This window comes from Aulostomus chinensis, chromosome 12 (genome assembly GCF_037954235.1).
Source record: "Aulostomus chinensis isolate RoL2024-O1b breed Wild chromosome 12, RoL_Achi_v1.0, whole genome shotgun sequence".
Taxonomy (NCBI): domain Eukaryota; kingdom Metazoa; phylum Chordata; class Actinopteri; order Syngnathiformes; family Aulostomidae; genus Aulostomus; species Aulostomus chinensis.
The window spans coordinates 28,935,781-28,952,772 of record NC_141331.1 but is presented as its reverse complement, the minus strand read 5'-3'; the positions used below and the strand labels follow the sequence as shown (position 1 = coordinate 28,952,772).

Here is a 16,992-nt window from a genome sequence, read left to right as displayed (position 1 = left end):
ACACACACACACAAAATATTGGTGGAGTACCTGGTACCAGCAGGTATGTCAAGACAAATCTGTTTTCACCACTTTCTCAGGTCAGTTCATTTCTATGCAGCCCAGAACTTTTATTAGAGTAGGTCACTGCAAATATAGCAAGACTTGTTCAAATAGTAATACAAGCAGTTGAGTTATTAAATCTATAGCCAACAGGCTCCTTTGTTCATGTGTAACACGTGTGGCTTGGTGAGGCAGACTTCCTAGGGAAGTCTGCCCTAGAGAGCATGTGCTTCTGACACTTGATGAGGACTGACACATGTATGACACACACAGGAAACTAGAGGAGAACTACATCCCTGATTACCTGCCACACTGCCTGCTAATTATTCACATTATATAGGCTGTACATGTTGGAAGTTAAAACCAGGTTCAGTTAAGACATAAACAGCAACAGATGGGCTGACATGACATCACCTGTGGCTCGCCACTTCTGTGACCACGGTCACAACGTTGAGGACCTGAGAGGTAATGGGACTGAAAATAATAATATCTGTAACATGTGGCTGCCCTTTGTCACCGGTTCTGTTCATAACTTTTATGAACAGAATTTCTAGGCGCAGCCGGGTGGTGGAGGGGTTGAGTTTGGTGGTGGGAGGGTGTCGTCTCTGAAGTATCTCTGGGTCTTGTTCACGAGTGAGGGTAGGATGGAGCAGGAGATTGACAGGTGGATTGGGGCAGCGTCTGCAGTGATGCGGGTGCTAAACCAGTCCGTTGTGGTGAAGAGGGAGCTTAGCCAAAAGGCGAGGCTCTTGATTTAAGCCCAGTTCACACTACACGATTTTAGCCGTGGGTGACTTCCCTCCCCCAAATCGGGGTGAGGCACTAACGACCGCCGCGACAAAAGTAATAAGGTATGAACAGCTTGAAGACAATGGAGGGAGGGAGGTCGCATGCGACATCGGCAACAAAAGTGGATATCTAGCACTTCTAGATATCCAGGACTTGTCGCAGTGACGTAAACGGAGCTGCAGCCAATGAAAGCAGACATGGGAGGTACCACGAACCTGACGAAAAGAGCTCTTTGAAGCCCGACTTATGTATCTATAAGTAGAGATAAGAAAAAAAGGGCAGTTTTATTGAAGTGCATCAACATAACAGGCTACAAGCTAGCTTGCTAGCTGCTGTTTTACTTCAAAAGTGTTGATCTATACTTTACCTCCATTTCTCTCTGCAGAACAGATAGTTCATGCTGTCCGTATTTACCAATCCATTCCTTTGCCCACACTCTCTTCCTCTTTTTTTGTTTTGTTTGCTACATAGTAGCGCACAAACGACCTGGAGGGCTGCGTTCTGCTCCTCGTCCATGTTTACAATGAAAGGGGCGTTCGGTGCCTTCAAGAGTTTCCTGGCCAGCTGGGCAGTCGGCCACGGCTACTGACGGGGAAAATCGTGTGGTCTGAACACTCCACCAAAAAATCTTGTAGTGTGAACAGCAGCCCCATTGATCGTCAGGTGGTGTGAACAGCAGGACGTGTCACCGACAAAAAAAGTTGTGTAGTCTGAACAGGGCGTTACCAGTAAATCTAGGTTCCAACCCTCACCTGTGGTCATGAGCTCTGGGTAATGACCAAAAGAACAAGATCCTGAATACAAGCGGCCGAAATGAGTTTCCTCCTCAGGGAGGCTGGAATCTCCCTTAGAGACAGGGTGAGAAGCTCAGTCCTTCAGGAGGGACTCAGAGTAGAGCTGCTGCTCCTCCAGGTAGAGGACTCAGTGGAGGTGGTTCAGGTATCTGGTGAGGACGCCTCCCTCAGGAGGTGTTCCAGGTATGCCTGACCAGGAGGAGGCCTCGGGGCCGACCCAGGACACGCTGGAGGGATTATATTTCTGGGATGGCCTGGGAACGCCTCAGGATTCCCCCGGAAGAGCTGGTGGACGTGGCTGGGAGAGGACAGTCTGGGCTTCCTTGCTGAGGCTGCTGGCCCCGATATATGGTCAGCGGGGTGAAGTAGTATATGTCTATGTGGAAGAGTGGAGCACCCATGAAAAGTGATGGGGCTCACCTCGAAACTCACCCCAAACTTACCTGTCCCTTGCATTTGCAAGGATTTCAGCCACTGGTACTAACTGATGAAGGCCAGATGGCCAAAAAAGTTTGTTTCAGATGAATGTTTGAGTTATTTTAAATGGCAACTACTGAATCTGACCCTCATGCAAGATGTAATGGACATCTAGGGTTGCAATGCAAGTACCTCATCACTGACATGCTTACTTCCTGTTGGATGACAAAAATATCTCTTCACTGACATGCTAAAGTCCTGTTGGACTACAAAAATACATCATCCCTTACATGCTATCTTTCAACTGAACTACAAATATACATCATCCCTGACATGCTAACTTTCTGTTAGACAACAAAAAAACCCTCATCCTTCATATACTAACTTCCTTTTGGACTACAAAAATACAGCATCCCTCACATGCCAACTTCCTGTTGGACAACAGAAAAACCCATCCCTGACAAGCTAACTTCTTGTTGGACTATAGAAATAACTGTTCCTTGACATGCTAATTTCCTATTGGACAACAAAACACTGCATCCTTGACAATCAACAAAACTACATATGGTGCTGTAAAACAGACTTTAAGTTGTAGTAGCAGTAAACTGTACAAAGACTGGGGTTAATTTCAGGAGCTCACCCTTCTCCAGGTAGGTCCCGGGTGCCCATGGAGGGTCTTCCTCAGCGTACGGATCATTATACTCCACTACTGATGAGTCCTCCTCCTCCTCAGGTTCATTCCTCAGTGGCTGAAGAGAGACCAGGGTCTCCTCTGGCCCTGATTGGTTCTCAGGAGCCAGTAGAGGAGGAGGACGAATGTCTGAGACTGGAGGAGATGAGTGAGACACAAGGGGCAGAGGTAAGTTAAGGTTTCATCACCTCCTGGCCTCCGGCAGCACCAACTAAAAACTACACTTTTTTTCCTGCTTTAATTTTGTGTCACAGGTGCCCACACCTTGGGTAAGGATGGCAAAAGGGCTTTTCTGTGTGGAGTTTGAATGTTGTCTCTGTGTCCCCAGGGGTTTCCTACACAGGAAGCCCTCACAAAAACATGCAACTACAGCACCTCATCTGGTCAATCGGGGTACCTGATGGGAGGGGAAAAGAATCGGTGGGAATAACGTGATCCTCCCACAGACTATGTCCTACTGGTGAAAGTCCTCCCGGTCTGCAAACGGGCCATGTATAGGAGGACGCATGAGTCCAGTTTGGGGCTCTCCCCAGGTTGGCAGAGATAGGTACTGCCTTTAAGGCACAGGTAGGGCCCAAGATTTGTAGCAACATTGGCACCAGGTATTTGAAAAAAATCGGGTTACAGAAATTGGGGATAAAAAAGAAAAAAAAAGGTACAGCATGGTAAACTAAGGTACAGTATGGTAAGGCAAGGTAAGGTGTGGTAAGATGATAGTCAGTATGGTCAGGTATGGTGCGGCATGGTGGAGCAGTGGTCCTCACTGTGGCCCCCAGCAAGATGGTTGTGGGTGGAACCCGGCTGCAGCACGGGGTCTTTCTGGGTGAGTCTCCATGTTCTCCCTGTTCCTGCTGGGTTCTCTCTGGTACTCCAGCTTCCTCCACAGTCCAAAGACATCAAGAGGGACCAGGTTAATCCAGACTCTAAATTGACCGTAGGCGTGGCTGGGAGAGCCAATGGTTGTCTGTCTATATGTGTTGGCCCTGCCATGGACTGGTGACCTGTCCAGGGGGAAGGCTGCTGGGATAGGCTCCACCCCCACCACCCTTAACTGGAGAAGAGGGTGAACATGGAGGGATGGATGGAGGGATGGAGGGATGGATGGATAGTAGAGGTTTATAAGATATGATGATATCGTCTGCAGGTTGATGATTGACTTTGTGGTTGTGTTGTTGGACTTGCCGTCATATGTTTAGGACACTCAGGTGAAGAGAGGTTATCACCACCTGGTGGTCAGTGGGTTCTGATGGTGGGGGAGGACGCCAGTCAGAACTGGCTGGCCCAAATGCATTGTGAGGGTCTGCTGGGAACATCTGGTGGAGTCTCCCATCAGAGGGAGTTTCAACTCCCACCTCCGGAAGAGTTTGGACCATGTTCTGAGGGAGGCAGTGGACATTTAGTCAGAGTGGGTCATGTTCCATGCCTCCATTGTACAGGCAGCTGATTGGAGCTGTGGCCACAAGGTGGTTGGTGCCTGTTGTGGCAGTGAGGGATGCTGTCAAGCTGAAGAAGGAGTCCTTTTGAGCCTTTTTGGCCCATGGATATCTGGAAGCAGCTGACAGGTTCTGGCAGGCCAAGCAGCGTGTGGCTTTAGTGGTTACCGAGGCAAAAACTCAAGACATGGGGGGAGTTCGGCGAGGCCACATTGCTGGTAGTAAGTTGGACTTGTCTCCAGTGGGGGTTGACTCTCCAAGGGCTGCCCTTTGTCACTGATCCTGTTGACAACTTTTATAGAAAGAATCTCTAGGCACAGCTAGGGTGATGCGAGGATACAGTTTGGTGGCTGCAGGTCTCTGCTTTTTGCGGACATGTGGTCCTGCTGGCTTCATCTCCTTCAGCTCTCGCTGGATCGGTTTGCAGTTGAGTGTGAAGCAGCCGGGATGAGAATCAGCACTTCCAAGTCCGAATCCATGGTCCCTACCCAGAAAAGGGTGGAGTGCCATCTTTGGGTTAGGTTAAATGGAGAGTGCAGTAACCCTAATGGAGTACTCAGAGAGGCACTGGCTCTCGGGGTTTATACATCTAATAGATGTTTTAAAATATTGGTTTATTTAAAAAAATCCAAAAGGATTTAAAAAGCCTTGTTAAAATTGCAGCATAAATTGGATGACAGGAATTAATTTTTAAATCAAGTTCTCCTGCCTCCAAGGGTCTCTGAACCATCAACGCATGTGGTTATCCTGAAAAACACTAAAATGCAGGGTAAGTAAAAACATTGTAAAATAAGATAAACTGATATCTTATAAATCTTTAAAAACCCAGGATTGTCATATAACTGTAAAAAAAAAAAAAACCATCCAGGCTTTAGAAATCAATTTATTAAAAAGACATGCCAAACGGTGTGCCAATGCTGCGGGTAGGAGCTGACCTTAAAATCAAAGGAATTACAAATAAATAAATAAATAGATGTCTATACGTATGAATTTTAAGAAAAAAGGTTTTGGTTCAATCCCTCATAATGTAAGCGTAAGTTCATAAAAACTGCATGATACATATTTAAAACACAACGAACGACCACTACATGGTGATTAAATGATAATATATGAAAGCCACTAAAGTATAAAATTAAATAAATGAGCATGCAATAAAATAAAATAATTGAAAATAATTTATAAAATCCCAGATTCATGGCTGATGAACTTCATTTTAATAAATATAATAAATGATCTGCATAAAGAAGTTTTTAAGAATAATATATAAAAAATAAATTATTTTGGTCATGTCGTTCTTGGTCCTCCACAGCGTGGGGACTGCCTCTATGGCAAGCCTGCAGGACAGAGGCCCTGGGAGGCGAGGGGGGGTTACATTTTATTGTAAATGTCCAAAAGGTGAAATTCGCAAATGGAGGTGGACTCATCAATTATATTTTTCGTCAAGATGCGTGGGGTCTGCAGTTTTTAATCAATGAATCCACTTCCTCTCCGCTGCTCGTCTCTGGCCCGTGGTCCAATACTTGCTGCTTTCCAGTCTAATGCTCTGTACATTTTGTTGGTTGTGGAGTTTAAAATAAAGGAATAAAGGACACTGGTGCCACTACTGTTATTCACTTTAATAAAATGTTGTTTTATCCTATCCTGTATGACACTTCTCGTCTCCCCCACATACAGTTTGTGGCAGGCCTTGCGCCTAATAGCATAAACTACATTTCACTTAGTGGGTTTCAAGGCCTGCCACTTTTTCACTCCTACTTTTGAATACAGGTTAAAAATGTGGAGGAGAGAGATAAAACCAACAGCCGAGCCTGTTAGCGCTTCCTCAGTTGATATTTGGTTGTTTAATCTCGAGTGAACCAGTATGTACCTCAGATTTTTGTTACATCGATCAGAGATCAGCCAATAAACCCTCAGCGACTCACAGCCCCCCTTCCGCCTCCTCAAACTTGGTCCTAAACACAGCAAGGAGTTCCTTGATCCCCTTCGAATATGTCATTACCAGAGGGACGAGGGTGGGGCTGGTATGTCGAGGGATGATTTGATCATATTTATCTGTGAAGGTGCGGCTGACCTCTGCCTTGATGCTCCTGAGAGAGTGCCTTGGCAAGGGATGAGACTCTGCCCCAGGAGAGGAGCTCAGGTACCTTGGGGTCATGTTCATGAGTGAGAGAAGGATGGATTGTGAGATCAACAGACAGATTGGTGCAGTGTCTGCAGTGATGTGGACTCTACATCGGTCCGTTGAGGTGAAGAGGGAGCTGAGTCGAAAGGCAAAGCTCTCAATTTACTGGTCGATCTACATTCATACCCTCACCTACAGTTGTGACCTTTGGGTAATGACAGAAAGGACAAGATTGGGGGTACAAGCAGCCAAAATGAGTTCCCTGTGGAGGGTGGCTTGGCCTGGGAATTTCAGTAATATTTCAACAGTATTTATTGTCTGTTTTTCTGCATTAACCTTAAACATGTTGTCCAGCAGGGGACCCCACAGGTCTTAAAGGGCATGCAATAATATCTCAACAATTATCAGTCATTGCTACATCAACATGAAACACTGACAAAATCCTTTTCTGTTTCAAGTAAACATTTTGCTATTCAGCTGCACATAACAATACAAAATAAAAGAGAGAGCTTGATGAAAGACCTATGCTCCTTCAAAATAAAATGCTGAACCGAAATATGACCGGTTCTCACTGTTTACCTTTCTCCTCTTCGAGCACGCCATCCTTCTCTTGAACCACAAACTGAATGAATTTTCTTTCCTTTCCCCTCTCAATTCATGCGCGCTTTTTCCTTCTGTCAATTGCAGTGTTAGGTCTGCAGCGTGAGCGCGCACCAGTCCCACAGAGTTCATGCTGCAGAGCACAGGCGTCAGCTAACGTTACTAATTTATAATACTGAACATAGCCTTCCGTAAATGTACAGTTTATTTAATGTATTTAACCTTTTTAGAAACATAAGCTATTAAAATTGCTTGGTCACAACTTTTTATTCATTATTGTTATTGTTACTATTATTTTCATTATACAATTTGTCTGGGTCCAGAGGTGACGTCTGTTGGGTCCTGATCCGGACCACCATCCGCCTATTGGTGTTTCACTGGCATAGAGGGTATCACACAGTTGGGGCAACATTTCTACTTACTGGACTCCTGAACACGAGCGACGAAGCCCATCAGGGGAAGCTGAGGCGTGAACTGGACGAGGGAGGGAGGGGGTGGCGAGGCTGCAAACACACAAAGGACTTCAGTCTTAACAACACTGCTCCTTTGACGTCTCCACTTCCACCCTCTATTGATGGCTGAACATTGTTGTTGTCCCTCAACCTCAAACACAAATAAGTCCGGCTTAGCTGGATACTGATGACATTTTACTTACCTGGGCTTTGGCTATAGCAAGGACCTCCATTGACCTGGTTCTGTGGCGAGATTGGCTGACTGGTCACAGAGGGCGGGCGGCGGTACGGCAGAGACCCGCCCACCTGTGGAGTCTGCTGTCGAGGCTGAGGCCGGTTCATGCTGTAGAACTGAGGGACTACGGGTCCTGGTCCAGCAGAGAGGGTTAGACACAGAGGACGTGTTACATCATTCAGACTGGATTCAAGCATGGGATGGAGTCGAACGTGTGCTCATTAGCAAATGATGAGGGGGCGCTGTGATGGAAGAGGGTCAGGAGGTCAGGTGGATGGAGTCTTCTGTCAGTGTTTATAGTTAGCAGGGTGAAAGCGTAATGTTAAAGTGCATGGTCAGTCTGTCTCCTGGGGGTTAGTGGTGCAAACTCACCTTCAGCAGGTGATGAAGAGGAGGAGGAGGAGGGAGGAGGGGCAGGAGGAAGGAGAGGACACAGTTCTCCAGGCAAATCCCCTGAGTGGATGTTTGAGGTTCTGGGGGCGGAGTTAGAGGGCAGGGAAGTGCTGGTGGACAGCAGAGGTAAACTGGGCTGAGTTAAGGTTAGGTTGGAGGAGGAGGAGGAGGAGAAGGAAGATGGGGTGGGGGAGGGGGAGGAGTTAGGGGCAGTGGAGGAAGAGCTGGCTGGTCCTGCAGTTGGAGAAACTTAAGGAAGGAAGGAAGGAAGGAGTCAAGGACTATGAACCATTCATTATAAACACATATGTGATAACTGGTGTTTACTGAAGTGACAATTTTGAATTGCTGGAATCAGAGTGGTAGGAAGGAAGGAAGGAGTGAGTAAAAGAGAGATATCAAAAGAACAGAGGATGAAAGAGGCGGAAGATGTAGGTATGTCATGCTACGTGTGTTTGTGTGTGTGTGTGTGTGTGTGTGTGCATGTTTATTGTACCTGGGAAGGTGGAGGGGGGGGAGGGTGTTGGCACGGCAATGGGAACACCCACACACCCGCTGCCACTGTTCTCCCTGCTGCTGCTGCGACTGCTGCTTGGATGACTACCTCCACTACTGCCACTACATACACATACACACACACACACACACACACACACACACACACACACACACACACACACACACACACACACACAAAATACTTGATGCAGATCAAAACCAACAGAAATATCTTGTTGAGCAGGGCTTTGTGGAGACCAGTTATATGATTTTTTTTAAGAAGCAGATGATGTGAGTGGAGACTGACAATCAGTTGGTAACAGTCAGTCAATCAGTCAGTAACACAAAAGACTGTAAATAACAGTCAGTCAATCAGTCAGTAACAGAGTAGACCAGACCCGGGCATTTTATTGCACTCTGGGCATCCCTGTCCGGCCCGCAGTGCGTCGGTCCTAAACACAAGTAAATAAGTATTTAGGCTGTGCATGCAAAACAACTGTCTTGCTTTTGCTTTTATTTTGAAAAGCCTGTTTTTATTATTTATGTATGGACACACGTATCTGTGTCTGCCTGACTTCACAGCGACTGGTGATGCGAGCCAGCGACCCCTTGCCCCCTAAAAATGTTGGCTCACGTTAAAACAAGCAGTTGACTCCGAAAGCCACGTTTTCAACGAGACACGGACTGCTAAACATGTCTTTCCAGAGGTCAAAGGTAAAGCCGTGCTCTTCGTTTGGTCCACAAGTCGCTGTGTTTAAGGTTCGATCTGAACCGCTGCAACGCCACAGACTGGATTTTTTTCACCGCACAAGTGAACGGACCTGAGAACATCAAAGCACTTGCTGCTGTTTGATGAAGTTGATCAGTTTCTCTTGAACAAACTGCACATCAGCTTTCAGGGTTTGTGAAGATTAACAAATTAAAAATAAAATGGAACAGTGATGTCATGATTGTTTTCGTTTAAAACTGTTTATTCCTTTTATAGGATTATTTTCCTCTTCGACCTACAACACAATTCATAAATTTACTTAAATACTGACAGAATATACTTGTACTTCTGATTACTGGTAGCAGCTAATCAAAGTATATGATTTACTGCTTTTTACAAAGGGAGAAAACTAATATTGAGCAGAATTAAGCTCAAGTTAGTGTTGGTTCACAGATTTTTCATGTGGCCCCCAGGAGACATTAAGTGCCCAGCCCTGCAGTCGACTGTCAGTAACAGTAAGTCAGTCAGTTGCCTGTAGAGAAAGCAGAGCAACAGCTGTAATAATGAAATGATAAGTGAAGAATCTGATTGGCTGAATCCTCCAGAGTGGGTGGGTCAACCATTTGTGTGACGCTGAAAGGATGAAGCACAGTTGCAGAGTCAGCAGTGACATCACAAATGCCACTGTGGATGGTGCTTGTACACAGAATACAAGGAAAAGTTGATCAAGGTTTCCTGTTTGTGCTCTGAGCACAAAACCACAACACTGGTATGTTCATGAGGGAGGACAGACTCTGCAGCTGGCTTCAGTGTGATCTGTGAACAATGAAGCTTGAAGCATGTGACAGCGGCGAGCAGCTGAAGCAGAGAGAGGAGAGGTGAGGGATCCACGCTGATCATCACAAACACAGATGTACCAACACGTTCCTGCGTGGACACGTGACTGACCTGAAGTCATACTTTCTCATTTTTGCAGGAACATTCTTGATAGTCTTGAAAACCATGTAGTCGTCCCTGAGTTTTATCATTTCCTCCGGAACATTTCTTACCCTTAATCTTTTAACAGTTCCCAAGTGTTAGCTCATGGATGTGATGATATCAGTGGGAAACACTGATGCAGACGGAGAGAGAGGACGCACTGCTCTAGTCTGGTGAGGTAGAAGTCTGCTTCCTCTCTTGGAGGGGGGGCAGTGTCATGCAGACACGTGTGCACCTTATAATCATGACCCAGAGCAGAGGGGGTCTCAACCTGGTGTTCCCTCCAGGGTTGCTTTCCATTCTCGGAGGCAGCAGATTTGTCAAATGTGTCGTAGAACACAGAACATTCTTTCCTACCACAGACAGGTATACCCAACGCCACACTGACTGTTTCCAGTTATTGAAGCAACACATCAATGTGCAGTATACTACCTAATACTCCATGGTATTTTTTAATAAATCAAGGTTTTTTTTTTTGTATTTTTCCGTGAGAAAAGTAACTGAACCAAGAAGAAAAGGGTCCAGATCAGCTCATTCAGAGCAGAGCAAACCAGCATCCTCTGTCTCCATCTGTCAAGTTCGTCAAATGGATGCAGACATGCAAGAAACCACCTCAATGATACGTATACAGACTGTTTCATGTTGCACCTCCTTAAGAGCTGGAGGAGCTCCAAACCATGACAGGCAGCCATGTTTACACGGTGACCCGGCTACCTGTACGTCCTAGGCCGGTGGTTGAGGGTGGCAGTCCTGACCGGACTTGGAAACTGCCCCACGCCCATATTGTTTCTGGAGGGGCTGGAGACATAATCATTGGGTACCACTGGGGGGCGCACAGGCTCCAGTGTCCTACACGGGGAGTTCTTCCTGGACATGCAGTGGTAGAGACAAAGTTACTGTCTGGACTGGTTCCCCTCTGGTCTTCCTGTATGCTGGACATGCCTGAGATGAAACATGTCAATATTCAATACAACTATTAAATTGCAGCAGCTTTGGAGAAACATGATCTCGTGTTTGAGGTGGAGGAATTGGCCTGTACATGATGCACTTCTCCTGACAGCATCCTGGCCCACAGCTCTGTGTGGGAATGTGATCATCCACATTCCCTCATATGTTCTACGACCAGTCTGACTCAGCTCACCTTTAAGGGGAAGGTTCTTCAGTTGCCCGAGGGAGCCCAACATCTCTTTACCATACCACATTAACAACCATATGCACTGAATGCTGGGAAATGTATTATTGGATGGATATTCCATTATTTAGGGCTGGGGTTAGTGTTAGGGCTGGGGTTAGTGTTAGGGCTGGGGTAAGGGAATCATCATGAATGGAAGTGGAGGTTGCAGTGCTGCTTCTCCTCACTCCCTCTCAGACATCCGAACACCTCCTCAGTTCTCTGTCTTTGTTTTCTCGTTGTTTGTAACGTCATAATTGGGAGTTTTTCAGCAGGAGGGCAACTCTGCTTTTTATGAAGATTAAGTGTCCAGGAACAGACGGCGGCCCAGCAAGACACACACTCTGACCAGCAGGGAAAGGGGAGGAAACACTGACTCTGCCAGTATGAGGCTCTCTTGATCAGCCAATAGAATCACAGCCAGCTGTCAGGCTTCCTGCCCTGGGCCTCACTCATGTTCTTTCCCCAGGCTGCACTTGCTTTTTATGTAAATATATAACTGGATATATGCATGTGTGTTGTACATGTGTATCAGCAGGCTCAACATGGTGGAAGACTGGAACGTAACCCTAACTCATTTGAATAAGTAGATGGAGCCAGAACGATGCAATTTGAGTCAAATCAGAGAGGAGGAGAAGAATAGAGAGATCCGGTAACCGAGGAGGATGAACACGGAATGGAAAACAGACTGTCAGGTGTAGAAGATGAAGAAAGCATGCTTGAAAACAACAGTATAAGTGAAACGATGACAATATCAAAACTTAAATGTGGCTGCTACACACCAGGTCCTTAATTGTTCCCTAGAATCCATCCATCCATCCATTGTCATCTTCCTCTTATTCCTTACTAGTAAGGGTCGCGGGGGGTGGAGCCTATCCCAGCATCTACGGGCGAGAGGCGGGGTTCACCCTGGACAGGTCGCCAGTCCATCACAGGGCCAACATACAGAGACGAACAACCATTCACACTCACATTCATACCTACGGTCAATTTAGAGAATCAATTAGCCTAGTCCCCAAATTGATGTCTTTGGACGGTGGGAGGAAGCCGGAGTACCAGAGAGAACCCACACAGGCACGGGGAGAACATGGAGACTCACACAGAAAGATCCCCTGCCTGAGCCGGGACTCCAACCCGGAACCTTCTTGCTGTGATGCCACAGTGCTGACCACTGCACCACCGTGCAGCCCCTTCCCTAGAATCAATTTCTTTTAATATCTAATAAAGGAACCATAGGCACGTAGTGAAATGTTTGAATATGATAAGGAGATGTACACATTACATTCCTTTCTACTGGGATCAGGAGACACTGGTCACTCATCCGCCCCAAGTATTCGGCCTAAGTAATAGGTCCCTCAAGGACTGAAGTCTTTGTCTGGAGCCTCACTGATCGAACTAGACCCTTGTCGTCTGGTCTGGTCTCCAGCACTTTTCCTAATGGCCAGGACCCTCGGGGAGCTGCAGGGTCCACCACCAGGACAATGTGTCCAGCATTCAGGTTCATTTTCATTTTTGTCCATTTCTTGCAGCAAGAGGAGGTACTCCTTGGTCTGTCTGTGCCAGAAGAGGTCTGCCATGTACTGGACCTGTTTCCAGTGGCATCTGGCATAGAGGTTGGACTTCAGAAAGGTTCTCGGAGGCAAAATGGGAAGGGATTTGAGCAAGAGGATGTGATTGGGAGTCAGGCGCTCTAAGTTGTGTGGGTCTGATGACACTGTGGAGAGGGGTCGGTTGTTCAGGATAGCCTCGGCTTCACAGAACATGGTCTGAAGGCCTTCATCATTGATGCACTGCAGACTGAGAGTGGAGTTTAACCCTTGCCGGACTGAGCGTATGAGTCTTTCCCACAGCCGCCGTGATGTGATGCGGCTGGTAGGTTGAAGCTCCATTGTATCCCGTCAGGAAGCATGGTGTCTTGGATTTTCCTCTCACTCAGTGACATCAGGGCCTTCTTCAGCTCTGCGAGGGCACCCACCACATTGGGCCCATTGTCAGACCCGATGTCCTTCATTTGACCCCTCCTACAGACAAATCTCCTCAAGCATGAATGCATGAGCCAGTGTCCAACAAGTAAGCAACTTCCAAGTTTATTTGCTCTACTAGACATGCAGGTGAAAAGAACTCCACATCTTTTGATGGTGCTTCTTCCTCTCCTTACTTCAATTGGGCTGAAGTAGTCCAATTCTATATGAGGGAAGGGAGGAAGGTCAGGCAGGATTCTTTCCAGTGGCAGAGCCGCCATTTTCTGCTCACCTGGTTTCCCCTTATATGTTGACACATTACACATCTTGTGTGCACCATTCTTGCCACTGAGCTTCCCTTTACAACCCAGTAGCTTTTTCAGAGCTCTGACAGCATGTGGTTCCTTCCATTGTGACCACTGCATTCATAGATGTTTCTTTGCAGGATAACTGAAATGTGGGACTCTTTGGGTAGGATACAGGGGTGTTTGGTTTCTTGGTGCGTTGCAGATTTATGCAGTTGGCCTCCTACTCTTGGGAGGTCTCCATGTTGCACAGGATCAAGCAGGCAAAGACTGCTATTTCTATGCATTCTAGGTGGGGAGGATTCCAGTACACAATTCTGCAGCGAATGCCCGGCATTGGACATTGGCAATTACTGCTTTTTCTGCATCTGCGTGGTTGTTTACAGTGAGGAGCTGTCCACCAGTGTTGGTCCTGAAATCCTCAGATCGAATGCTAACCTTTCTCCTACTTGAATGAGTGATTTGAGGTGAGGGATATTCCTTTTCTTTTGTCCTTGCCCTCAAAGCGCCCTTCAGTCTGAGGTACCATGCCAAAGCCTTCAGTAGTCTCATCCAGTCTGAAAGTACAGAATAAGCTTGTCGGTGGGTGTTTCAGTTTTCACCACTGCTGCAAACACAGCAGTGGCTGTCCTTACCTCTGAATCATTCTGAAACATGGAGACAAATGCTTTCATCACTGGCCAACTTTCCTTTGACTTCCAAAGGAAATCAGGGGCATGAATCCATCTCCTCTGTTCAATGATCTTTCTTAAATCAGTCCTCTAGAACCGTCATCAGCAGGATTGTCTTTGCTGGATACATATCTCCAGTGAGAGAGACTTGTATGGTCTCTGATCAATGAGACCCGGTTTGCAACATAAGTCTTAAATCTTGCAGAATCACTGTACTTAAATACTGTTTGATTGTCAGTCCAGAACACTAAGGGCTTTAAGTCCATATGCATTTCCTTACGCAGCATTCTGTCCAACTTTATCAGCAGCGTAGTGGCTGCAAGTTCTAACCTTGGCACGGTGATGGTCTTCAGTGGAAGGACTCTAGACTTTCTCAGGAAAAAAGCGACATGCACCATATCCTGCTGACTCACTTGTATGATGTAGCTGACAGAGCCATAGCCACTCTTACTGGTGTTGGCAAAGTGATGCAGTTCGGCACGTTTCATCACTCCATAGCCAAGGGGTTTCAGGCACAATGGCACGCTGAAGCTCTTGAGTCTCTCCAGGCTGCTGGCTGTCTATTCCAGCCACCGGTCACTCAGGCAACGGCAAAGGCTCGTCCCATCTAAAGCCCCTTTGGCAGAGCTCTTGTAGCAACTGCTTGGCTGGAAGAATGAGAGGAGTGAGAAAGCCAAGAGGATCAAAGATAGAGCTGACAACAGACAATATGCCTCTGCCGGTGTGTGGCTTTTGACTTAAATTGATGTCAAACTGGAAATTGTCGGAATCCACGCACCACTACAGTCCCAATGCTCTTTCAACGGGCAGATAGTCTATCAAGATCCAATAACCTAATTCCTTTTGCTTTTTGTTCTACTGGAATGCATGTTAGAACATCCCAGCTATTACTAACCCACTGAGTAAGCTGGAACCTATCTTTGCTGCAAAATGCAGTAAGATCTTTTACCAGTTTGATCACTTCAGACTCTTTGGCAACAGATTTGGCACAATCGTCCACATAAAAGTTGTGCAGAATGGTCTCTGTCACCTGAAGGGGAAATGGCTCAATTTGTCAGTAGCAGTTCTTCGCAAAGCAAAATTACAATTCTACAATTTCATTTAGCAGATGCTTTTGTCCAAAGCGACGTACAACACAAGCAAGAATTTAGACCTAATTAAGGAAAAGTCCATAGGAAGCGCAAAAGTGCTTCAGTTGTGATTTGGTCACAGGTACTGCCATCTAGTGGCAGAAGAAGTGTCACCCCCCCCCCTCCCTTTTTTTTTTTTAAATAACAGACATACAACATGACACAACACAGTTAGTGCTACATAGTCACTAAGTGCTGGGTCTTGGACCCTCTGACTGATTCTACCACAGGACAAAGAGGAGCAGAGTCAGGTTCAGTGCCTCGGTGCTCTCTGAACAATTGAGTCTTCAACTGTCTCTTAAAAGTAGAAAGGGACTCAGCAGAACGCACAGAGTTCGGTAGTTGGTTCCACCATTTGGGAACAACAGAAGAGAAGAGTCTGGCTAGAGATTTGGAGCAGCGCTGGGCTGGAAGCACCAGGCGTCTTTGGCATGCAGAGCGTAGTGGGTGAGAAGGAGAGTAGACCTGGATCAGGGATTCCAGGTAGGCTGGAGCCGTTCTTGTGATTGTTTTGTGAGCCAAGAGAAGTGCCTTGAATTTGATCCTGGCTGCCACTGGAAGCCAGTGAAGAGAAACCAGCAGCGGGGTGACATGTGCCCTTTTGGGCTGGTTGAAGACCAGACGTGCTGCTGCATTCTGGATCATCTGCAGAGGCTTAAATGAGCCTGCAGGGAGGCCTGCCAGAAGAGAAATTAGCAATACTTGGGGAGGACACGGCACCAAATATGTGTACACCCATCAGATTCAGTGTCTGACTCACAGTTGGGTGCAAAATATATCCACAAGAGAATTTGATGAAGATGTAGCCGGTAATTTATTGTAACAAAGAACAAACACAAAAATAAAAATGAAGCTGTTCTTAAAATCTTTAAACAGCATCAACAATCGGCGAGACCAGTTTGCCATGCAGGATCGCCGCAGGCCCCAAGAGCAGCAGGCCTCTCTCAGCAGCGGCAGGCAATGCCTCTACCAGTTGACTGAGTCCTACTGAGGTCAGTGACAGCATCGCTGGTCTGCCTTCTCCCTGTCAGGTGCCAAAGGTCACCAAATTATAGGTAGCGTCTTCACCACCTATAGAGGGCGCACACACTCAAGAAGCCAATGAAAACAACAATGTGAGATGATGAAAATATCAAAACTTAAATGTCGCTCCTACAATGCACATCAGGTAAACAGAGCGACTGTTAAAGTTGACAAAATCCATCGCCTCATGTAAGAAATATTGATGAGAGTGTGAAAATCAGTCATCCAATATGGCCACCAGAGGAATTTAGCAACAGCAGCCAAAAGTGACTGAGATCCAGTTTAGAGCATCGTATCAGCATCCAGTAGCCTCAGGACTGATGCTGGCAGCACCAGTCACTGGGAGAAGACTCTGTCCTGATGAAGCATCATCATCACTATCAGATTGTAATGTCACAAAAACTTCACACACTTATTCAGTGGTTGCTGATTTATCAAGGAGACACCATGATGAGAAGGAGGTGAGGGGAGGAGTTTACTCACTGAAGCAAGAGTTAAAGAAGATGATGATGAAGGAGAGAAGGAAAGAAAGTGGGTGACCTACATGTTTGAAGACAGAGAACTCAACAAGCTTTCAC

General features: G+C 46.5%; 1 protein-coding gene across 5 annotated transcripts in view; it reads right to left on the bottom strand.

Annotated features, from left to right (window-relative positions):
• Positions 1-16,992, bottom strand: part of LOC147252687 (abl interactor 2-like) — a 50,835-nt gene that overhangs the window by 2,051 nt on the left and 31,792 nt on the right. For 2 of the 5 annotated variants that reach the window (XR_015118789.1, XM_086221057.1), the window contains exons 6-11: positions 10,868-11,020; positions 8,465-8,586; positions 7,948-8,217; positions 7,544-7,708; positions 7,311-7,391; positions 2,683-2,868 (exon numbers count right to left, since the gene is read on the bottom strand). Coding sequence is in view for 4 of the 5 variants with exons in the window: in XM_086221057.1 (XP_086077183.1) it covers positions 2,683-2,868; positions 7,311-7,391; positions 7,544-7,708; positions 7,948-8,217; positions 8,465-8,586; positions 10,868-11,020 (977 nt within the window). In the remaining variant the exon portion in view is untranslated. The remainder of the gene's footprint in view (positions 1-2,682; positions 2,869-7,310; positions 7,392-7,543; positions 7,709-7,947; positions 8,218-8,464; positions 8,587-10,867; positions 11,021-16,992) is intronic. The other 3 variants (XM_086221059.1, XM_086221060.1, XM_086221058.1) reach the window with 2 other exon arrangements.